The sequence below is a fragment of the Squalius cephalus genome (assembly GCF_949319135.1).
Source record: "Squalius cephalus genome assembly, chromosome: 25".
Taxonomy (NCBI): Eukaryota; Metazoa; Chordata; class Actinopteri; order Cypriniformes; family Leuciscidae; genus Squalius; species Squalius cephalus.
Genome location: NC_137146.1, coordinates 7267822 through 7293851, shown reverse-complemented (window position 1 = coordinate 7293851; position 26030 = coordinate 7267822). Strand labels below are relative to the sequence as shown.

Sequence of the window (26030 nt, the reverse complement as noted above, 5' to 3'; positions counted from 1 at the left end):
AAAGCAAAAACTAATATTGGACACCCTCATTAATTAGCTACATAATTATAATAAAAACACAATGTATATATTAACAAATTAAAGTAACAAACATTGACCAATGTAACCTTTTCAACTATTAAACTTTGCTGTAAGTTTTTAATGTAAATGTTGAAGTTAACAATCAGAAACAAAGAAGTTTATTGTTAATACAGTGGCTTGATTAATATTAACATCATTACAGACAGAATCGGGTCTATTAGGCTACATTTACACTTCAAGGCCTAATGCACATTTCTGAAATTTGACACAAATTTGACTTTTTTTCCCCATGAAGGCATCAACCATTCTTTACAGAGTATGCAGGCAAGTATGCAAACAAATATTCAAGTCGCCTGTCAGTTAGTTTGACAAATGCAGTTAAGTCAATTCTGTGCAGAAAGTTCACTTATTGCGCACAGTATGCATACTTGAAAAACAATGAGAGTAGTATGCTGTTTTGAACATATGTGTGTGTGTGTGTGGATACTGGTTGTTAGGATCAGGAAAGTATTCTTGGAATGCTGCCATAAAAAAATCATTTCCACTAGTTAAATAGAAATGCTGTGTGTTATGGAAAAGTGTTGAAGCACAGCAGAATAGTTCAGAATAGCAATCATTTCAGTGGTATATAGGATTCCTTTTAAAACTATTTTGAAGTGTTTTAATGATACATGCATGCCTTAAGGGTTGTGCCATAGACAGCTGCATTTATTTGCCATTCAGCTCTCATTTTTGTAAAAGAGTATTGTGATCCACGAAGCAGTGAACACAGGAATTAATGGCATGTCCAGATAATCCAATTTCCCAGTTATTATACGGTTAGTTAGGTCTTAGTTGCAGAGTGCAATGCTGTAATGCATCTCACAACCATGTGGTTAATAAGCTGTACTAGCCATGTGAGAATCACATGTCAGTTTATACCAGTTAGCAGGACAATCTACAGTACAAGAAAGGGAAGCCTTCACTGTGTTTCACTGTTACCTGTTCTGGCCCTGTGTGCTAACGGTTTAGTGAGATTCTCATGATTTTCTACTGACGTTTAGTCAATGTTACTGACTGCTTTTTAACTTTATCTTTTATCTTTCTTTCATCAAGTTGCAATAGGATATCTGACAGTGAATGGTGACAGAGCTAAAATCGCAAATATGATTTTATAGAAAACTCTAAAGCGTCTGATGTTAAGTATCAACTCAAAATGTGGCTGTATTGTAAGTCAATGTTTATGAGGTTAGGATTTGCAAATACGTATTAAAGGCCTGTGTGCCAAGTGATAATGTTTATCAGTGGCAAAACATTGGCTCTTACACTTAGATTTAAGAATTGGGACAAAGGCTCAACATAACTTGATTAAACATCTAGAGATTGTAAACTTTTACAATATTTACTATAAATGATTGATAACACAGCCAATGAGAATAAGTAGTAGAATTATTACTCTTACAAGTTTAAACTGAAATGTTATAAACTAACTTTTTAAGACATTCTCTAATTGTCTGATTTGACAACATTTGAATGAATGAATGATTCAATGACTCATTCATAAATACTTCACTTGTTTCATTACTGTAAGAATCAGTGTTTTTTGAATGAATCTCTTGAATGAATGATTCAGTGACAAATACATTTTTTAACAGTCACTTGTCACCACCTTAACGATGTAATCAATCTAATATTTTTTTGATGCGCCATGTTACATTCTAAAGGGGATTTACTCTATTTTGTAAATGGCGCATTTACAAATGCATTCACCGCAAAATGCGGTGGCGCATTGCTGTCACAAACATATTATTTTTTAACGAGATGTTATGTCGTTTTAATGATATATTTTCTTGTAATAACGAGATGTTATGTCTTTAAAACAACATATATTTCTCGTTAAAACTACATATTTTTTCCTAATAAGGACATATGTTGTATGTATAGTGACGTGTACAAAAATGCCTTTATCCACATTAGAGAATTTATATAGCCTGTCGTGCCTTTATCACACTTCCACGTTTGAAAAGAAGCAGCAAATAGCATAGCTTAAAATACCTTCTGCTGCTGTATCAATGGCAGTGCTCATAGCACGAGATTGTTGTGATTTATTGATGTACAGTTCATCACAGAGATAGCCTACTTCATCTAAACCAAACTTTCTCAAACTTTTTTAGCAATTAGCAATAGCACAAATAAATACAACTGAACAAATTTCAGGTACAGAAATCGAAATGTAATCAAATTAAAAAAAAAAAAAACCATTGCATAGTTTTCTTATTATAAATAAAATAATATAGATTAATCCTTATTAAAGTTACAAAGGTTATTCAGTCAAGATCAGTGAGTGATTTTCTTTTTCTTTTGTTGTTTGATCAACATGACTTAGGCTGCTGTCTCTTTAAGACCGAATGCACTGATCCAATACTGATACACATGTCTTTTTTTTCTTCACTTAAGACAAAGCAGACTGTGTTCACAAGGATATTTTGACTTAATTTGTGTGAATTTGTCCATTCAAACGTAAGAAGCGAAAGAGAACTTTCAGTATTCACGCATTCTATGAGAGGCGGCATTCTATGTTCCTAACAAAGCAGCAGCGCACATATACCAAATTCAGTTTTCTTTCACGTCTCCTTGCACCTGAATGGTTTAAAATAACATTAAAATTTGCACAAAGGAAGCAATAAGCGGAATCGATTCCTAACCTTAAACGTACAGTATGTAATTTTTTTCGCCGCTAGGGGTCGCTAGCCTCTTACAATAACAAAGGCGTAGTTTGATGACGCAATATTTGCTCGAAAACACTGCGCTGATATTGATTCTCGTTTTAGTTCTCCTTTTTTATCCAAAGTCTACTTGCCATGGTCCATAATGTTTGAACGAAACAACAACAGCGTGCAGATAGACATTGCGAACTACTCTGTCGCCTTGGTTACTATCAGAGAGCTCTGGTTGCTATGGCAATACGAGCGGAAACCAGGGACAACGCGGATATGACGCCATTGACGGCGACAAAACAGAAATAAAGAAATGTGACGTGTCTTCGAATTAAATTACAAATTTCTCCTGGTTTGAAAGTTGTTGGAAACAGTCGGGATAATGAAAGTACACAACTAAAAAAAAAAATAACATAGATATAGTGATTTTTGCTATTTTTAAAGCAAAAAAGTTACATATTGTGCCTTTAAGTGTAGGTTCCAGAATCGTAATCGATTTTTGATTCCCAACCCTTGATAAGATATATCCCTATTTCAGTTTTATTTAGATTAATTACACAGCCCCATTTGTTTATTTTAATGTCACATTCGATTTACTTAATCATCTTTTCATTAACTCATGAACCCACAGGGCTTCTAGAACCCCGCTTGCAAAACCCTGCCCCACTCACCTCTTCTTGATAACTGCTATATAAACCCTTTTTTCCCTCTCTTAGTAGTATTTCACTAGTGTAGTGGATAGTTTAAGAAGTACTGCTGAATTTCATATTTTTGTAATGTTAAGAAAATTTAAAGAGCATTGGCATCATTTACTTTAGCCATGGTCAATTTGCTCCCCTCCATTTTCTGAATTAGACTTTGGCAAGTATGTGTCTAATATAGAGGATATATCTCCAATTGTTGAGTAGACGTTTTTGTGAGTTTTACAGTATTGAGTGACAATCATGCACTGAAATCTTAAGTGTTTAACGTTTTTGTGGAGGAAGATGACAGCGGTAGATCTTGACCTACAAAGTATACAGTATCTAAATATACACTTAAATTCTACCTGTATGATGTAAAATTGTACTTTGTAATATGTACTATGTAAAATTGTGTATATACATGTATTTCTAGTAAAACACTAAATAAACCCTTTTTTCAGTGGCTGAAACCCCAATTATGGCTACAGCTGTTATTTAACTGCCGACTTTAAAGGGATAGTTCACCAAAAAATTTAAATTCTGTGATTATTTACCCTCATGCCGTTCCAAACCCGTAAGACTTTCCTTCATCTTCGGAACACAAATGAAGATCTTTTTGATGAAATCTGAGAGATTTCTGTCCCTCCATTGACAGCTTCGCAACTACCACTTTCATGCTTCAAAAAAGTTCATAAAGAGATCATAAAACTGATCCACATGTATTGAGCGGTTTAGTCCAAATTTTCTGAAGAGACATGATGATGAACAGATTGAATTTAAGCTTTTATTCACATATAAACATTCATCAACTCACACATCAGTCGTGGTAAACGGAAGCTCAAGAGAACCAATGAGGTTCATTCTCGTGTTACACAGCATGTTTGAGCTTCAGCAAGAACCAATGAGGTTCATTCTCATGTGTTACACAGCACATTTGAGCTTCCGCAAGAACCAATGAGTTTTATTCTCGTGTTACACAGCATGTTTGAGCTTCAGCAAGAACTAATGAGGTTTATTCTCATGTGTTACACAGCACATTTGAGCTTCCACAAGAACCAATGAGGTTTATTCTCGTGTTACACAGCATGTTTGAGCTTCAGCAAGAACTAATGAGGTTCATTCTCATGTGTTACGCAGCACGTTTGAGCTTCCACAAGAGGTTTGTTCTCTCTTGTCAAGCAGGTTCGGTTGAGCTTCTGTTTATGTTTGCTGATCAATGAACTAAAAGCCTAAATTAAATCTGTTCATCATATAAAACGATGGAGTATCTTCAGAAAATTTGGACTGAACCGCTCAATTCATATGGATTAGTTTTATGATCTCTTTAGGAACTTTTTGAAGTGTCAAAGTGGTAGTTGCAAAGCTGTCAATGGAGGGACAGAAAGCTCTCAGATTTCATCAAAAAGATCTTCATTTATGTTCCGAAGATGAACGAAAGTCTTAAGAGTTTGGAACGACATGAGAATTTTCATTTTTGGGTGAACTATCCCTTTAATGCGATTTTGCTCATGGTACCTACCTTGCATCGGCAGTCGGGTTGATAGTGAACATACTGGTGTTGGTTTCACTACGCAAGGTGGAAAATGTTTAGCATTTGGCTTTCGTTCTAAAACTCGTTGCATGTTAATACGAGTAAAAATGGCCATGTCTTCATGCCGGCTGACACTAATGCAACCTTTATGGAGAGCAGAGGAGAGTAAGTCAAGCCCTTCATTAGCATCTTTATTCAGGCCGTAATGACAACACTGACGTGACCTTCGGGTTTTCGCTGCACTTAAGACTGGGACTAAATGACTCCTGTCTGCCATTGAAAATGGCTTTCTAAATCTCGTAATAATTGCCATCTCTGGAGCAATTAAATCCTCAATTTTTCTGCAGTTCTGTCAGATGTCTTATTTTAATATCCATCCGCACTTCTGAAAGCGCTAAATGTGGGGCCCTTTTGTGCGCACATGTAGATTAATTAAAATCCTCCTGGACTGCTATTAGAGTTCATTAAAAAACCCACAGCAATACAGCATTTAAACAAAGAGGTATGACTCCGCTGGCAGACCTCTGCGCCTCTGCCGGCCTGCGCTCTCATCAGACGTCTGGAACGCTGACAGGGGATTGCTCCAAAATAAAATGCAAATGAAATTTTATGGAAATAGTTGGCCACTCGAAAAGCTTGCATGTTATTGCAAATCACTGAGGCTGCAAGCGCTCTGCTTTTTAAACATAAGACTGTAGCTGCAAAACATTTCACATCTCCCTCGCTCTGTTTACCCCCTGCACGATGCAGATGGAAATTTTGCATCAGGAATAAATGTTGGATGTTTTGAGTACAATTTGCACCAGTTTACCACACAGACGCATCAGCTGCGGCCCTGCTGTGCGAGGTGAGGTCGCCTACAGGCAGACATTAGTCCAAAAATCATGCTTCCGTTATTTTATCAGCTAGTACGTGTGCAACTGGTATTTGTGCCATTTATCAGAACATATGATGAACTGAAATCCTGTTACAAGTCTGTGGCATAAAAGATTATTAAAGGTGACATATTATGCCCCTTTTCACAAGATGTAATATAAATGCATGGTGTCCTCAGAATGTGCCTGAAATTTCAGTTCAAAATACCCCCCAGATAATTTATTATAGCTTATCAAATTTGCCCCTTTTTGGGTGTGAGCAAAAACACGCCGTTTTTGTGTGTGTCCCTTTAAATGCAAATTAACTGCTTCTCCCCGCCCCCATTCAGAACAGGGCCGATCCTATACACGAGGTTCGGATACTGCGGCAATAACAAAACAAGCGAATCTCAATCCTCCAAAATCTCAGAAATAACCAGTAGTGGAGTGCAGCCTTACGGAGAGACCCAGGAAGAGGTTGCAACTTTTAGACGCACCTGTGACCATAGGCGGATTATGAGGCACGGATGTACCTAATACAAATAAATAAAACATCTCCAGTTAAAGGGGTGGTATAATGCCCCTTTTTACAAAAGTCTCTGTTGTCCCCAGAGTGTGTATGTGAAGTTTTAGCTCAAAATACCCCACAGATATTTGAAAATGGTCCCTTTTTGAGGGTCAGTAAAAACGCGTCGTTTCTTGTGTGTCCCTTTAAATGCAAATGAGCTGCTGCTCCCAGCACAGAGGGCGGAGCTTCAAGAGCTCGTGTGTGTTAGAAGCTCAGATTACCTCACACAGACATGCACTAAAATGTCAGAAACTGTTCTGCCTTTTATGTCTGGAGTCGGACAACAATGGAGAGACTCTAGAAGAAGTGACAACATGTAGATTGCAACAGGACGTTTCTCAATGGTTAGTTGATGAATTTATGTCGCTGATGTGGAGTTAACTATCTTCAATTAGCATATTCAGTCATGATAATCTATAAAATCGCTTGTGTGGGAACTGTTGTAAGATGTGTACAGAGTGACATACTATTGCAGTTGTGTTACGTACTGTATTGCATGTGAAAAGACGGATGAGACGGCTTGAGCAGACACAAATGTGCTTTATTACAACAACTCTTCCTCTTCTCAACATGGACTGTGTGTTCCCGGGGGCGGGGTTTATGTAAATGTTAGGGTTAGTGATGTCACTAACCCAGGAGGAAGTTTGTGTAGTCCCTACCAGCCTTTGTTGTAGTCCTTAAAAAAACGATTTCTTTAAAAGCAAATATCTTCATTTGCTTTGAACTTTGAGCGTTGTAACTTTGCAGATGTTGTTTATGCTCTAACAGCAACATTACACACTAACTAAAGTTAGAAAAGTGAAATCATAATCAACCACCCCTTTAACTAGCAGAGCATTAATTTACTTCATTATTAAATAAGAGACGATCTAGAGCTAAAATGTGTTGTTTTTTAAATCAAGCTGAGCGCTTGTTGCCGCTGCCATCATGTGCATGGAAACAGTGTTCCCTTGTGGCTCGCGCAGTCTTCACATGGATGCGCTCTTCAATCTATCGCCGTTGCGGAGACTCTCTATTTGTTCCGGTGAAATCACAAAACAAAATGCACACAAACGTGTCCCTTCTTGATATACAACCACTGATGAACATATTCGGATTTGATGAAAAAAAAAATCTATACAAGTGCGGATTAGAACCCGTAACCTCTGACACACTTGGCATAAGATCTACCACTAGACCATTGAAGAACTCAAACGCGAAAATTCTCGGCACTTACAATATTAGCAGATCTCATTAAAAGACTAATTAAACCCAATGTAACGTTACTATTGAAATTGATTTCTAGACATCGTAATGTTTATTTTTTTCCTCAAATTGTTATTGTACATATATCTGATTTAGCATTGTATTAGTACCCCCCCCCCCCCCCCCCCCCCTTACACCACTGGCTGTGACATTTTTTGGTCAAATAGTGTTGTGTGCTCGTCTGTGCAGCCAAAGACAGAACAGTTTGCATGCTTTACTCAAACTTTTGCCATTGCATTAGAACTGATTACACTGTTGTCGCTTGCAAAAACCAAATGGCGGGACCGTGGGTGGAAACGTGCAGATTAAGGGGTGGTAATATTATAATAAGATCCCCTTCCTGTGTCAGAAGGGGATCGAAATCTGATCGGCTTATTTTTTGACATGCTTGCAGAGAAAGGCTTACCAAAACAAAGTTACTGGGTTGTCACTTTTCACGTTTTCTGGGTTGGTAGATGCACCGGGGACCCGAATATAGCACTTAAACACGAAAAAGGTCAGATTTTCATGATACATCCCCTTTAACATTTGCAGCAAAGGTTGCCGCAAAGATGCTATATTCCTCCAGAGACAGGGGTGTCCAAACTCAGTCCTGGAGAGCCACTGTCCTGCAGAGTTTAGCTCTAGCCTGCCTCAACACCCCTACCTGGAAGTTTCTAGTATACAAGACCTTGATTAGTTGGTTCTGGTGTGTTTAATTGGGGTTGGAGCTAAACTCTAAACCCAGGAGCAGGGTTGGACACCCCTGGTCTAAGGGGAGGGAAAAAGTGAATAGATATGGATCAATGCATGCGACGCTCATTTATTAAGTTACTGAAACATAGATTTTCAGATTTGTATATGTATGCGGTTGAGTGAACCGACTGGCCTCAAAGGGACTTTGTTTCCACCCTGCTGTGTGTTGTATTTTGATTGCCGTCTCTGTTTCAGATGAAGGCGGGCCTGTGCGGTGTGTGTTGTTTGGTGCAGTGGTGGATCAGTAATTGCACCTCTGCCAGGGTTGGGTCAGACTGCTCTTGTAATCAATCAGTACAGCAGAGATGGTACGGAGGGGTTTGTCACAGAGCCATCTTCCCTTGAATGCAAGCAGAGAACCTTCTGCAAAGCCAGCACTTACCTGGCCGCCCCTCCATCTCACAATTCACTCTTCCTCCGATCTCCTGGAGGGGGGCCGTACACGTTCACCTGATCACATGTGACCCCTCTGTCTGCTGCAATCTCTGTCTGCAAACTCAATCCCCCTCAGCGGAGTTCATCGCCCAGGCTCCCTCAGGCCAGCCGGCTCGTTTACACACCCGAGAAGCATGTGGCATATTCAACCTTTTTTCTTTTTTTCTTTCCCAATCCCCCTTCTCTCTCTCTCTCTCTCTCTCTTTCTCTGTTTCTCCTCCACTGAGAGCAGATAAAGCCTCGGTCATCAAGCCCTGATTCTTTACAGTTCATTTCCCTTCTGTTTCTCTGCTAATTGTTTTTCGAGCCTCAACATGGCCAGGGACCATTTCAAATGCTGCATAATGAGGCTCTGGCGCATATTGGCCATTACCGAATTAAACCGCCTCACAAGAGGAGTGGACCAGACGTGCCTGATGCTGCTCTGTGAGTGGCTGAGGATGTTGATTGACAGGCTCAGGGGAGGGTTTATTCGTTTTTTAGGCTGGCAGGTTGGTCTAGCTGGCGCAGAGAGAGAGAGAGTAAACAATTCATATGCTATTGACTGGCACCTAAAGACGCCCTCTGCAGGACGGATAGGGGAGAAACAAATAGCTCAGATTGCCTTAAAGGAATAGTTCACCTTTAAAAATAAAAATTCTGTCATCATTTACTTATTCTGTATGACTTTTTTTCATGGGACACAATAGGGGAAATTTAGAGCATAATTTGATCATAGTTAAAGCGGATAGTGTTATGTTTGTATCATCCATGCGAAATCTGTATTTTGTTCAGTCCCACATATCCCTTGCTGTCCATCCACATTTCCCAGCAAGCAAAGTTTACAGCCTTCTCTACCTCGCCAATGGGGAAGGATTGAGTGATCTGTATGTGTTTTTTTGTTTTGTTCTCGGTGGAGAAAGTCAGTCAAACAGGCTTTTTCTTTCACTGCCTGACTCCAATATAATTTCCTACTCTAAAGTTGCTGACTTGAAGTCCATATGACCTTTTTTTATGAATTGAAATGTATTGTTTTGAAAGGTCCAAGGTTATGCGAGTCCCTCTGATGTAGACACGCATAACCTGAAGACAAATGCTAAATCACTCACAAGCTCCTTTATTTAACTGAATTGATCCAATCTCCAGTCGTTTTATTGACAGATGTAATACACATGAAGGATAACAGTTCTTTATTACTTTCAGTGATTCAGTATATTTTAGCATAGATATGATTTGTAAACATAGTCTGATGACAGTACATTAATTAGCTAATTAAAAAGATGTTAAAAATGTGTTAAAATTAAGTCTTTCTTTGAAGCCCCCCAAAAATCTGGATTTTGAAATGATTATTATTGTTATTATTATTTGTCTGAAAACATTACTTCTCAAATTTAAAGAAATCATATTTTTAAAATGACATAATTCTCAGGAAATAGTGCAATTTGTGCCAAAATGACTTAGTTTAGTGTAGCATTATTCATTTTGTTAAATACAAGTATACAATGACATTAAAGCTATATTCAATTCAGTTCAATTCAATTTGAAAACATTAATGCTAAACTTTTACAGAAATTAAATTTTCTGTATCAAGACATGTTTTGTGCCAACCCTACTACATTTTAAATGTTTTGGGTGGTTGAATGCTCACTGCAAAAATATCTAGAATAGATAGAATTATTTTTTTAAATTCTATTTAAATTGGCCAGTTTTCCTAAGAAAGCAAATGTAAAAATAAAACTGTTTTATTTTAAAATGTATTTAGCATTAAACACTAAGCAAAGTTCAGTCAAATAATGTGCTGTTCAGTACATCAGTACTACAGTTACACACTTGGCAACTAAATGATATTCCTGAGAATCTATATGACATGCATTATGTATTATAAAGTGCACAGTGTACTATGGCTCTCTCTCTGCCAGCGATATTTGATTATTTTCAAGTTTTCAAGTGGACTAAATATTTTGTTCCATTGTACTTCAGCCCAGTTGAGAATTTGATGTGTTATGCGAATCCGTGTCTCATATACTGTTCCGAATCTTATGGGAGAGCAAATTATATTCAAAGCCTGTGTTTGATACTGCTGATCTTTATTTCGCTAACGGTAGATCAATATGTGGAAATTCCCCTATTGATCCAAGCCAAAGACAGAACAGGGTGGCAACTTGCCAGCTGATGTTTAGTTATTCTCCACCTTTTTTAGCTTTAAATTATTTCCTGTTCAAGGGGATAAAGGTGTTATAGACTTAAATTTTAGCTGCATGTTCGCACCATACGCTAAGTACAGGAGCGCCTCATGCATACTGAGGCATTGGAGGTTGTCTGGTGTGCTGCAAGAGGACGGTGAATGTAATTTATTGCACAATATGGTGCTGTTATTGATTAGACGGCAAAAGGGCAGTACCAGCTGCTCTGCTAATAGCCATATAAATGTTTCAAGCATGTGTCACCACATTTAAACCAGCACTAGAAGAAGGGGGGAAAAAAGCAGGATACATGCACCCAGCCAAATTGTAGATTAATATTTTGCCAGTCCATCAGTGCGTTTAAGGAATAGCTACTTTGAACAAAAATTTCATTAATTTACTCGCCTTAAGTCATTTTAAACCCATATGACTTTCTTAGAATTTTTATTTGAATATTAATGCTGCCTTTGTGCATACATACAATGTATGTGAATGTTGACCAGGAGGTTTTCATGCTCCAAAAATGACAAAATCACCATATATGACGTCCATACGACGCATCCGCTATATTCCATGTCTTCTGAAGCCATATGATAGTTTTTTTTTAAATAATACTGAAAAGAAGTGTCATGGTTTTCTCAAAAATACTAAGCAACACAACTGTTTTCAACATTGATCATAATAAGAAATGTTTCTTGAGCATCAAATCAGCATATTAGAATGATTTCTGAAGGATCATGTGACACTGAAGACTGGAGTAATGATGCTGAAAATCCAGTTCTATAGAGAAATAAATAGCATTTTTAAAATATATTCGTTTTAAATGTAATTTAAATTGTATTAATGTTTCACAATATTACTGTTATTACTGTATTTTGATTAAATGCAGCTTTGGTGAGAGATTTCCCCAAAAAAAATCTTACCGACCCCAATTTTGAACAGGTATGTTGTGATATTCTCATATTCATCAGGTTTGAGGTCAGGAATGGCAAACAAACATTATTTGTCCTTATGTGTCTAGTGGGACAGATTTTTAGTGAATAACAACTTAAACTTTGTGTGTGTGTGTATATATATATATATATATATATATATATATATATATATATATATATATATATATATATATATATATTAGGGCTGTCAAAAGATTAATCGCGATTAATCGCATCCAAAATAAAAGTTTTTGTTTACATAATATATGTGTGTGTACTGTGTATAATTATTTTGTATATATAAATACACACACATTCATGTATATATTTAAGAAATATTTGCATACATATACTGTATATATATTTATATAGTTTATATTATATATAAATATAATTTTTTTATATATAAATAACACATTTTTCTTAAATATATACATGCATGTGTGTGTATTTATATATACAAATTTAATTATACACAGTACACACACATATATTATTAAAAACAAACTTTAATCTTTTGACAGCCCTAATATATATATATATATATATAAATTTATTCTCAAACACACCCACGTTTCTGAGTCTTCATGAAATATGGTGGAAAATGTTTATCTTATCGGCCTATTTTACTAATATTAATTTGTTATATACAATAGGGCAACACATTTAAATGAGTCAAACTTTATACAAATCATTTATTTATTATTTATTAAAAAATATTTTAGAGCATTATGCATGCAGGTTGCGTACAAGTAATGCTGGTATATTCACTAATGATTACCCACGGTACGTACGACAGAAAAAAGCTTTTGTCATTGTGTGGGCTAATTGTGGCTTTTTGTCGGAACTTCCCAAGTGCATTTGTATTACAGGAAGTAGTTTGCTCCATATGCACTTTGGTGGAGAATACAATCCAGGCCTGACTGAGCCCAACATTAATTAGCACTTGCAGCTGAGTTTGATTTGCCATTTCCCGTTGTCCATCACAGAGACTCCCTATCTGATTTTCTCCGAGGGGCTGCAGTTTGCCTGATGTGGCTGGGCAGCGCTGGTTATTGATCTTCCATCTGTTTGGGCTGCGTGATCAGTGGAGAGTGATAAAAACAGACGCAGCGGCTCCCCCGCGGAACCGTCCAAGACATGCAGATGGGCCCTGCGCGGAAAGGCCTGTCAGCGCTGGCATCCTTGCGGCCCTCTTCAACTGCAAAGGTCATGCATACGACGGGGGAACGCAGTCGGTTTTTGTTTTAAATATTGTTTGATAACACACTTAGCCCCTGTTTGGCTTCGGATCCTCAAGGACTGCTGAATAACTGCAAAAATCCATGCCTGACTCAGACTGTCTGCGTCTCTGGCATTTATCAGCTGGGCTGCGGAGAGCGTTTTGTCTGGGGAGCGACAAGCCTCCTGGATGTTTGTGCGAGCGAGCGAGCGAGCGAGCGAACGCCCAGTGCTTAGCTTTTACAGTATTTGTGTTTATACTCTAAATCTGAATGGTGTTTTCCTTGTGAGCCCTAAAGATACATCTGCTCTCTTGTGGAAGGATGTTTTAAGATGCGAATGCTGCCCTGCAGTGTGTACTGTAGTATTGATTGGGATGTATGAATGCATGTTTCATTTAATGCGCGGCGTCGATCTCATTGGTGTCTTGACATCACAGAGAAGAGTCCTTCTGACGTTTGTATACTCTGACGAGTATAGTTTACCAAGATCCTCATGTCATTCCAAAACTGATTTTCTTTCTGTGGAACACAAAAATTAGAAGTTTAGCAGAATGTTCATGCTGTTGTTTTCTGTGCAAACAAAGTAGACTGTCACATTTTCAGTTTTTAGACTGTCAGACTAAGATCAGTGAACTCTTTTGGTATGAATGGTGGTTGCCTGTTGTAGAGTAGTGTCTACTACACAGGTAGTGTCTTCTCTTTCTAGATCTAAACGGTCTGTGGAGAGACAGAATAACATCTGTCAGACATCATTAGCGTTTTCCTTAGCCCAGTTCCAGCATACATCTGTTTCTCTTGTACACTTTCCACTTGAGGAGAGAGGGTCAATATCAAGTTGGAAACAAGGATTTGGTCTCAAAATAGCTTCTTTGCTTACTATATTTAGTTGAACCTTCCAAAGCAAATTTAAGAAGACGCGAATGTTTTTTTTATTTAAACAATTTTATTTTATTTTATTTTATTTGTGTATTTTAAACACAGCATATCAACTCTATTATTTTCTGAGAATATTTATTTTATTTTATTTTATTGTCTTGTTTAATCTTGTCTTGAGAGACAAAATAAAATAATAAAATAAATAAGACATCAAATAAACAAACAAGAACATTGTTGATATGCTGTGGTTAAAATATAGCATTAAAATAAGGCATTCAAGAAGATAAAATAAAATGAGACAAACTACATTTATTTTGTCTTATTTTATTTGATGTCTTTTTTGTTTATTTTGTCTTTTATTCAATTGTTTTATTTTATTGTCTTGTCATTTTTGTCTAATTTTATTTTGCCGTATTTTGTTTTATGTCTTGTTTTGTTTATTTTGTCTTTTTAATATGATTGTCTTATTTTATTTGTCAATTTTTTTTTGTCTTGTCTTTTTTGTCACATTGTATTTTTTATTTTAAAGATATAAAATATTTTCGTATTAAAAAAAAAAAAAAAAAAACATTCACATCTTCTGTAAAAAAGCTTTTTAAGCTTCCGTGAATCGTTCCAGGGAATGGCATTGCCATAATTAATTACATTTATCTGTTATGCAAATGTTCTTGAATGTACTTTTCTAACATCACGGTTTAAGCTCTTCTTAGCTGTTTGTTTATTGACCGCCTCTGGTTGATCTGATCACTGGCGTCGTTTTGTGCGGAGAACGTTTCTTAATTAATAAAGTAAAGACTTTCCCATGTCCTGTCCTCCCATTGGTTAGCCGTTGCTAATTGTGTTTGATCATTTCTAATCCTTCATACGACCTCAAACAAACGTTGTGTTTCTATGGCAGGCCTTGTATTAAGTCCTGCTTATGAACTTGGCGACTTTGCCACAGAACGAACATGGAGGACAAACTGAAATAGTAAGAAATGTGGAGGTTAGTTGTTTTGCGACTGATCAAAGTCGCCGAATCCCGTTAGGATTTGTTTTTCCGACGAATGACCTTGTTATTAGCTCCAGGTTTACCTATAGGCTTGGCCCCAAAGAACATATTAGCTTTCCTTCTGCACACTATATGAAAATGGATAAGTAATGTTGTCCGTAACACACAATAAAACCCGAAGAGGTGGATTTTTATTGTTTCGGCCTGTATCTCACACTGTGCTTTAACTACATTTTATTAGGTGTGAAATTAAAATATTAATAGGCTGATGTCTGGCTTTAGGAAGAGCGGGACGTTTGTAGAGGCAGTCGAGTCGAGCGCCGCGGGAGAGAGGCGGGTTCCCGAACGTCTGCGGGCCCTTTTAACATCTTATACCTCTGTATGAAATAGACTTTCATCTAGCCTACTGTGAAAATATTAAAAGACGAAGCTTCATGTGTTGTCACATTGCCTGCGGGACACTAATTGAGGTTGGTCGCCGATGTTGTTGGGAAAGGTTGAAAAAGAAAGAAAAATATCTCAAAGTGACTGAGGAACTTAAAAAAAAGAGAAGGATCCTTTATGGTGCTTTCAGAACTATTAAGCGGGGAAACATGCAAGAAAATGACATCATCAAAAGAGTCTTAAAACAATAAAAGGAATAGAAGCACTTAGTAATTACACATTATATGCTAAACCAACACCATTTAAAATAATTTTGTTCATATATAGACACATAGTTCTATATAAACCCTCCTTGGCTGATACAGTGCACTACCGTTCAAAAGTTTGGGGATTTAAAAAAAAAAACCAATTTGCCTAACACTTTTTTTCAGCAAGGATGCATTAAATTGATTAAAAAGTGTCAGTAAAGACTTTCATAATGTTACAAAAGATTTCTACTTCAAATAAATGCTGTTTCTATTCATCAAGGAATCCTGAAGAAAATGTATCATGGTTTCCACAAAAATATTAAGCAGCCGTTTTTAACATTGAAAATATTAATAAGAAATGGAGGAGCAAATCAGCATATTAGAATGATTTCTGAAGGATCATGTGACACTGAAGACTGGAGTAATGATCCTGAAAATTCAGCTTTAGTATCTCAGAAATAAATGATGTAAATTTTAATAATATTTCTAAATATTACCTTTTTACTGTATTTTAGATCAAATAAAGCATAACATAAAAAACATGAAAAAATCATACCAACTACAGACTTGTATGGTAGTGTATATTTAAAAATTATATTGATTAGGCCTATATTTATTACAAATAAATGAGTAAATTTTTTTAAATAATTATAATATTTTATTTTTTAATTTGAAAACAATGTGATTTATCTCAGTTTTAAAAAAAATGTTTATTTCAAATGCCGATCTGTGGGATGTTTATGATTGCCTTGCAACTTGGTGCATTAATAATGTATATACAGTATTTCAACCGTTGTGCATTCACATGTCATTTATTTTACAAAGGCTTCAAAATCTGCTCTTCCAGTCAAAAAACACAAAGGCTGTGTTTTCGTACATGCATCTGAATGAATGTGTTGAAACGAGACGGGACGTGATTAGGTATTGGTTTGGCTGCTAGCCTGCAGGAGCACTTGGGCTCTGGCGCTGAGTGGGTCACTCCTGATTGTAATGGAGAGGTGTGAGCCTGTGTGTGTTGTCAGGACGAGAGGGGAGGAGGGGTCGATAACGGCGCGGCGCTGGAGAGGGGCACAGACAGACACTCAGGTTTGATTAAAGGGAAGTGGCCTCAGGTAGACCCCAGCCACTCTGAGAGCCTGAACTACACCTGTGATCTACAGGAAAGAGTGAGAGACAAAATATTTACATTATTGTCTGTCTTTTTTTTTCCTCATGTGCCACACACAATTTTGTAACAGCATTTGTTAAAGGGATAGTTCACCCACAAAATAAAATTCTGCAATTAATTACTCACCATCATGTCGTTCCAAACCCGTAAGACATTCGTTCATCTTCTGAACTCAAATGAAAGTCTTTTTGTTGAAAAGATCTTCATTGACAGCTTCGCAAATACCACTTTAATAAAGAGATCATAAAACTAATCCATATGAATTGAGAGGTTTAGTCCATATTTTCTGAAGAGACTCGATCGCTTTAAATGATGAACAGATTGAATTTGTGGGGGAGTTGCAATAACATTGCTATTGGTGGATAATATGTTCTAAATGTTTTTATTGTGTTACTATGAGGTTGTTAGGGTGGTGTGAATGGTTGAAGTAGAGTTGCAATGCTGTTGCTAATGCACTCTGATTTGTTTTAAACATTTTGCTAGATTCCTACAGTGTCCCGGGTGTTTTTTGTTATTTAAGGTATTTTAGGTAATATTCTGGTGTCTACAGGTCCCTCCTTCAGGTCTGTCCTGTAATTCTAAGGGTTCTTTCCTCCTGGTGACATAACACATATTGCACATGAGGAATTATTCACCAATTTAACACATAAAACATAAATACATTAAACATAGAAATTTAATACTTGGGTTAGGGGTTGTTCAGATCGATAGTAATAATGATTCTGCCTTTGCAAACACTACTAATATCCCTCTTAAGATTCTTTAAAATCCTTTCATGATGTTTTGTACACGGCTGCGTGGGAAGCTGACATTGTCTGAATGGTTGTGCAAGTTTTTGCAGAAGAGTTGTGTATTTTGAAAGTGATTGAGTTTGAAGGTCAGCTGTCTGCATCTCTCCAGTGTAAAGCGATGTTAGTTTAGGAATGACAAGCATCTGCTAACACACTCTTGATTCTTTAAAGAAAGCCTGTTGGCATGTTTTTTGATTTGTCCTCAGAAATCCCTTAATTGTTCAGCTGTGAAACTTAAAGTGTGCTATTTTCCCAGAGCGCTGGAAATGTCCTTGCAGAGGTTCACAATTCACATTTGTTCAAGTACAAAAATGTGAGTGGGAGTGCTCAGACACACACACACACACACACACAGCAAAACCCGCTGTGTATCGCAAGTTGTGCATAACATGAAACTACCTTAACGTTCCTTGACTATTTCTCTCTCTTCATCTATTCAGAGTATCCTGGCCTTGAACCCTCGGGTCCAGACTCATGCTGCGCTCCTCTCTACTGTGACGAAGAAAATGGAGAAAAAACACTGGAAAAGAAATGCAGAGAAAGGCTGTGAGGTGCGTCTCCTCCATCACCCTCAACCTTCATCTTTTCACCTGCCCTTCCATAGGGCTCTCTCACTGACCAATCAGCCGTAGAAAAGAGGAACTTAGTGTTGTTTCCAGATTTAGATGGGCTCTTTCCTGGCACTGGACCCATCTGTTTAGCTTTCTTCGGTTTTTCTGCTTTTTAACCTTTCGTTTGGCCTTGTTGAGAAATCGGCAGCTGCGTTCAGCACCACAACCGCAAAAACTCAAGTTGTATTTGCCCACATACATGGTCTTAAACTAACAAACTCTGAAAGCCTGCGGGAAGTGAAAGTGCTTTAATATAATTTAATATTTAATACATATTTAATACCTATATGTATATTATATTTTATGTTGTATTTTCTTTAAAATTATATTATCAGCAACAATTTGAGTAAAAATGCCAATGCTAGTATTGTCATTATCAATACTGATGACTGTAGAAAGAAAGTTTTTGTCATTTCTGACTATTAAATGAATAATTAGGCATTTTCCATTATATTATCGCATTAAATGTATTAATAATGTCACATTAAGTCAATATTTATAACATTTAATAGATCTAAGTGGCAAAATTATCAGAATTTTAGTTTGGTTTATCATTTATTAACACCAACCTTTTAATTTAAATCAATTTACGTAAATAAAATTGACAGCAAATCATGTCACACAAACCCATTATTATAAATGTCAAATAGATTTGTTATTTAATGTGAAATAACTCCAGACAAGCAGAATCAAAAAATAGTTGATAGTTAATTTGCTATTTTTTCCATTTCAAAGTTAAAGTAATTGGGAGATACATTTAATTCATTTAATAAAAATAAGTCACATTGTGAGAGATAAAATCAGAGTTATGATAAATAAGGTCACAATTAAAATTTTTACTCTCCTTCCATAGATTTCACTGTATTGATACTCAGATATTGATACTCGCTCGTTGCTTGTTGCGATCGCAGCTGGTAAGAACTAACTAGATTAACATAAAAATATTAAATGTGCAAAGCATGCTCTGCTGTTACCACAGAATGCACATTATGAAAACTGAACACCTGCATTTAAGCCTTGTGTAGAATACATTTCTTGTCTATCTTGTTCACCTTAATTCTGTGTATATCAAAAAACAGAACTACTAAAATGAACATCCGGCTCACACGTACACAAGCTCAATTGACTTCCTGGGTGTGAGCAGGTATTTCATCATTAGACAAGAACGTGTTGGTGAGCTACACTCGCTAACACACATGCTCAGACAAGTCGCTCAAACGTAATTATCTTACGATTCCAGGCACATGCCATCAAAGTCTCACGAATATCTCCCCAGACCAGCGTGCGACGGGAAGGGTTTGTGTTTTTTGGCAGGTGGCCGGTATGCCTTGTCTGTCCTTTTTAAAGGCAACTGAGCCTCCTGCTTGTTTGATGTGGAGACACAACAAGATGGAGGTGTTTTGTAGGGGAGATTATCTACTCCCTGCTGATAGCACTGTTGCTAAGTACAGCTGCCTAATTCATCATTCTAATCAATGGGGATGGATCGCAGGCCTGATTTAATTCATAAAGGCTGTGTGCTATAGATTGAACATATGGCGTGTGATTTTACTCTATCAGGAGTATACGTGTGTATCTTTTGCGTGCTACGCTTGTGCAAATATATTCGGTACCTTTTTCAAGACACGTCCCTGAAAATAGACATGCACGCCAAGGGATGAAATAGAAATTTGTGTTGTCCTTTATATACTGTTAATCAGAATTCGCTGCAAAATCTGCAAAATGCTTTCCGCCTGCCTATTTACTCATGCGATGCATTTCTCACTGTCAATTCACCAATAAATGTAAGAGGTGCAGAGAGTCTGTGAAGCTGCTCGTGATTTTCCTTATGGATCTTCTGCCACAGATTTATCCTCTTCGTAAAGAAAAGCAATGAACGTTTTAGTGATCCTTAAAATAACTTTTGTAAGGCCCCCGAAAGCGGGATCATAATTGTCCTGCGGAATTGTGGCGGATGCCAGAGGGGCTGTAAACTTAGTTTTTACAGGGAATCCATGAGTGCCGGGTGTCTATAGTTTCCAAATGAGTTCTTGGGAAAATATGGTGGCATGTAGCCAGCCGTTATCTCACTCCGTCAGGACTCAGGTGCCCGTGCATTCCCTTCCCCTCCCCCTCAGGGCACCCGTAGCACACTGTCCGTGAGGAGATTTCGCTACACTTTCCCTGCAGGCGACGTCTTGTGGACGGTTCAAGTCGACGCTATTAGCTGACCGGAGCCTTACCAATATTTGTCTTTCTGCTTCAATAGCACAGGTTGAGGCTGGAGATAATCTACCAAACAAAACACAAGTCTGAGTTTTGCAGCAGATGCGGAGATAGAAGTGGAAACACACTTAAAGTGCCCTTGGTTTTTTGCAGATAACACCGCTGTTTACTGATGGTTTTCTTTTAATAATCTGTCTGTACGGTCTAATCCAATTTAATGAGTCTCCAGATTGCATTATGATCCCCAGGTCCTGTGAAGGGCAGGTATATCTGCCAGAAGCAAAAGCTAATGTTTTTTTTGTTTTGTTTTTTCATCGGTTTTAGGCAAGACAAGGAGGGAGGGTGGGAGTAGAAACAGGCTTTTCAGATGTGAGTTGCCTCAGTAGGTGCGTTCACTTGGTATTTATTGTAAATGTAAAATTTATTCCGTTTAAAGGTCATATGTGAACACAACTCGTTGTCGAAATGCTGGCAAATCAGCTTAGGGGCGAATTCACTGCACAGTTGCGCCATTTTTTTTTAGGGTGCAAAAAGTTTCAGTATACTCAAAACGACCTTGTTAGTCCAAAAACAGCTTTTATTGAAACCAAGCTCCCAAAATGACTTAGTTTCAGATTTTGCCTCAGCATGATGTCATAGTGTGATGAAATTCTCATTTGCATAAAATCAATGCCTATCATTATTGCCTCTTTAGCCCCGCCCACCGATTGGGGCATGTCCTGTAGTAGTAAATATGAGAGAGACGTAAACACAGGATTACTCGAACAACAACAAAAAAAAAGATAGAGATGCCTCTGAGGATTACAAGATGTTCTACAGTTCCAAGTTGTATAAAAGTCTCACTTGATCCTAAGTGTGAATGAGCTTTATTTTTAACAAAGTTTCAGATCGTGCCAGTAAAACACTATTAGGGTATTTTTACCAGAGGTGTAAAGTCCAGGTTCAGAAAGTAAAATTACTCCTCAGTATTTCGTTCCAATCACCTGGATTTGCTAATTAGCACATTTTCTCAGCCAGGAGATGGAACTAATTGGTGAAATTATCTGGCTGAGTTCATGGGTGGAATAAACATATGGCAGGACTTTTACTTTCTGACCCCTGGACTTTACACCTCTGACGTATACACAACAATGACATGCTTAAAACTGTGAAGTTTTTCCTTTGAGTTTTCCGCGAACAGACGACACCATTGTCAAAATGATTCCCATTCACACGTATCCTTGTAAACGACTAAACACGCTGTTTTCTGCTGCCAGGCCATTAGATGGTGATGAAACACTACAGACTGAACACGTAATACGCATGTGCATGACGTCATCGTCTTCAGAGATTCACGTTTTTGTTGTTTACATGGAGACCGTTTTCGAAAACGTGCACTTTGAAACCCGTTTTCAAAAGTTTGCGTTTTCAGGCACCCAAAACGCCGTTGTCGTGTAAACGAATGACCAAAACACATAAAGTTTTACGTTTGTAGTTGAAAACGGTGTCGTGTAAACAGCCTAGTCTGTTTGCTTTATTTTACACACAGAGATGCTGTGTGACTCAATGTATGCAAGAGACCCCCTGATATGATTGTAAAGCGCTTAGGGTGTACAGTACATAGGAATGCGCTATAAATGCCTCATTTATTCATTCATGCATTCATATTGTGACCTTCTTCCTCGTAGTCAGCTCTGTTCTCTGTCATTGGCTTGGACTTTATAGTTGGGACTGCTTCTAGTTTATTAGGCATCAGAGCTAATTGCTTTAATGAGACATGATGAAAGGGAAAGGAGGCAGAGGAAAAAAGCTTAATTTGAATCCTTTCTGGAATTCGTTAAGTAATTCAAATTGGCTTTCATAATTCCTGTTCCGCGCCAGGTCACCGCTGAGGTCCAAAGATAGAATGTAAACTGAATATCTTAAATAGATTTTCCTTTATAGCAAAATCATCTTGCGTCTTCCTTGAATCTAGTCTCGACCTCACACTCATTAGATGAATAAATTATGGACAAATTACCACAATTTGGGTGCTAACCGTTTTTTCTAAGCGATATTAGGGCTCTTTGAAGCTTTTAAAGTAAGTAATTATGTTTTACTTAAAAAATTCATCCAATGAATTATACTTAGGAATTATGATGTCTAATGGAGTCTAAGATCTATCTATCTATCTATCTATCTATCTATCTATCTATCTATCTATCTATCTATCTATCTATCTATCTATCTATCTATCTATCTATCTATCTATCTATCTATCTATCTATCTATCTATCTATCTAATGTCTATCAATCTATTTATCGTTATATCTTTTGTTGTTACATCTGTCTTGTCTCTCTGTCTGTCTTTCTGTCCGTCTGTCTGTCATTCTATTTATTGCTATATGTATTATAATATTTATCTATCATTCCATCTGCCTATCTGCCTATTATTACATCTGTCTTGTCTGTCTGTCTTTCTATCTATTGTTCTATCTGTCTGTCTGTATATCGTTCTATCGGTCTATCTATCATTATGTCTTTCCATCCATCCATCCATCCATCCATCCATCCATCCATCCATCCATCCATCCATCCATCCATCCATCCATCCATCCATCCATCCATCCATCCATCCATCCATCCATCCATCCATCCATCCATCCATCCATTGTTCTATTTATTGTTTAGACCTTATTGTTCAAGTGTCATTTAAATGGATAGCTCACCCCCCAAAAAAACGTCATTAGAAGTTTGAAGAATGTCGGTAACCAAACAGTTGATGGACCCTGTTGACTTCAATAGTATTTTTTCCCCATACTATGTAAGTCAATGATCAACTGTTTAGTTACCCATATTCCTCAAAACATCTTCTTTTGTGTTCAACAGAAGAAAGAAATTCATACAGGTTTGGAACAACTTGAAGGTGAGTAAATGATGACTTTTTTTTTTTGGGTGAACTATCCCTTTAAGTCTAATTTGAGGAATACTTCATTTCCTACAGTATTATACTGCTCTCTGTTTTGCATGATACAGTTGACAAAGAGATATCCAGCACTCATATTCTGATCACCCATTAAATCATTACAATCATAAAAGACAACAGAGAATCAATTTTCCTTTTAAAAACATTCAGGCATCAATACGAAATGATCCAAAATACTTTAATGTAGAGGCTACATCTGTAATCTTCACATCTGTAATGGTAGATATCATGTTAAAACAAGGATTGTGTTGTAAATGCTGTTAATTCTCATTGGTCCAAATTCCAACTCCTCATAACTGTATTAAACATGATATATCCTCTGACTAGCAGGGAGGTGTCAGTTAGCAGTTTCATTATTGCGTAAGGACACTTTGTTAGCTTTACTCGATTGAATGTTAGCCAGCAGGTGTTGATATGCATTGGGCTGTACAAAGTATTACTTTAACACAGGCTTTAGTCTTAAGCAGTGAATTAAAGTGTGTGTAAGTGCTCATCTCTAATTACCTGGCACAATTACACGCCACATTGGATCAACACGGCTATCGATTGCTGCCGTCTGAGCTGATATCGGCCCTACTTCACTGCGCTAGATTGTAAGTTTCGGGTGAAGAAAGGGTGAAGTGATCAATGCGTTTTATCTGCTGGAACATGCATACATCACCGCCTCCAATGCCACCCATCCCATAATGCCACACTTTCCTCCTTTTCCTCACAGGATTTAGCCTCCACTACATGGATTAGAGAACCGCATCCGCCGCCTAATCCATTCAGGCGAAGGGGAGGAGATTACAATGTTGGGGTTTGATGTTAATAGAAACCCTTAATAAGTCCTTTTTTGTGCTTTTACATGCTTCTTAATGTATAAAGGAAAACACAAAGGGCTTGTTATGCCTGCTCAGCTGGCTGTGTGTACCGTTCCAACAGCACTGGAATCATCTGAATGGTTTTCAGCTCAGAATGGGCTGCTTTCTGTCATGCTTTTTCATTAATGAGATTTCCATATAAAGCTGGTCGTCTTGTCAGTGTCTTTAGGGTCTTTTCTTTTTTTTTTCTGTCTGAGGGGAGGGAAGACGCTGTCATTATTGAAGCGTTTTTGCTGAGAACTATTATTGATAGAGATCCTTAAAAAAACATATCACAGACTTGACGAGGAGCGTGTCATACCACTATACGTAATGAGTCTTATTAATCACACTTATACTAAAGGAACGTTTCTAAATGTCTCGAGGACTGTTAATCTGGTCGTCGCATAGTGTGAAGTTTTCTGAGCTCTATTCATACATTAGACAGGCATTTATACAGCTCTGCTCATAAGTTTACATAGCTCTTGCAGAATGTGCAAGATGCTAATAAAAAAATTAGAAGGGATCATAAAAATTGCATGTTATTTTTTTACTACTGTCCTGAATAAGCTGTTGTACATAATTTAATAATTATGTATATATAATTATAACATAATTTACATAATGGTTTACATTCATTTAAAAGTTTCTATTATATATATATATATACACACACACACACATACATATATATACTGTGTATATATATATATATATATATATATATATATATATATATATATATATATATATATATATATATATATATATATATATATATATATATATATATATATATACAGTATGTATGTATGAATATATGTATATATATATATGTGTGTGTGTGTGTGTGTATATATATATATATATATATATATATATATATATATATAATTTTTTTTTATTATTTTTTTTTTATATAGATATAGATCTGATTTTTTTTGCATCATTACTCAGTCTTTGGTGTCACATGATCCTTCAGAAATCATTCTAATATGCTGATTTGCTGATCAAGAAACATTATTATCGATTTTGAAATCTGTATGACATTTTTTCAGGATTCTTTCATAAATAGAAAGTTCAAAACAACTGCATTTGTAGAATGTACAGAATGTACTCCACCCCTTTAAATTGATTGTCATATATGAATATTTGCTATTCTTTGTCCCTCGTCATTGTCAAGGGAGCTGAAGTTTGATTTTTGCTGTGTAAACCGTATATGTGTGTGCGAGCGCTGTTATTGAGTTATTCAAATCACAGACTTTGGCTCGCAGAGAGAGAGAGCGCTCCGAGAATGCGGTGCCCACGCACATTATTTCCCAAATATCTCTGCTTCCCGATGCAATATTTCCTTGTCACCCACAAGCTCAGACAGTGCAATAATTATCAATTTCCATATCATTGTGTTTTTATTGTTTGAGCAACATAAAATAAAACATTTGTTAATGCCACTCAGTTAGACGAGAGCAGCGTGGAAAGATGAGGGAGGGAAATGTAATTAAAAAAAAACTCTGACTTGCACTTTGTCTGTAATCATGTAAATTGAATGTCAGTCAGAATGGCGAGCACGTTCTGTTATTAGATTCCAAACTCCTCGTGCCCGCTGCCTTACCAAACACTGAGTTTGCCACCGTCGCTACTGTATGAGACCCAAGCGGGCAGAGCTGACAAACTCAGTATTGTCATAGCAGGAATATTAACACTGTTTACATTTTGTTAAGTGATTTATTAGTTAAAAACTTCTTTGAAGTTAAGTTTGTACCTGTGCAATCTTTTTTTTTTTTGAGTGATATATTAAGCGTAATAATATATTGGTTATTATAATAATTTTACAAAGTAATTTATGCTGCTTGTTACATTTAGTTCTGTTTATTTTCTATGT

At 36.9% G+C, this 26030-nt stretch overlaps 1 protein-coding gene across 4 annotated transcripts in view; it reads left to right on the top strand.

Moving 5' to 3' along the window:
- Positions 1–26030, top strand: part of dpyda (dihydropyrimidine dehydrogenase a) — a 179251-nt gene that overhangs the window by 1073 nt on the left and 152148 nt on the right. For 2 of the 4 annotated variants that reach the window (XM_079863361.1, XM_079863359.1), the window contains exons 2-3: positions 17803–17859; positions 17987–18097. In XM_079863361.1, the coding sequence (XP_079719487.1) occupies positions 17803–17859; positions 17987–18097 (168 nt within the window). Of the gene's footprint in view, positions 1–8075; positions 8095–17802; positions 17860–17986; positions 18098–26030 lie in introns of those variants that run through there. The other 2 variants (XM_079863362.1, XM_079863360.1) reach the window with 2 other exon arrangements.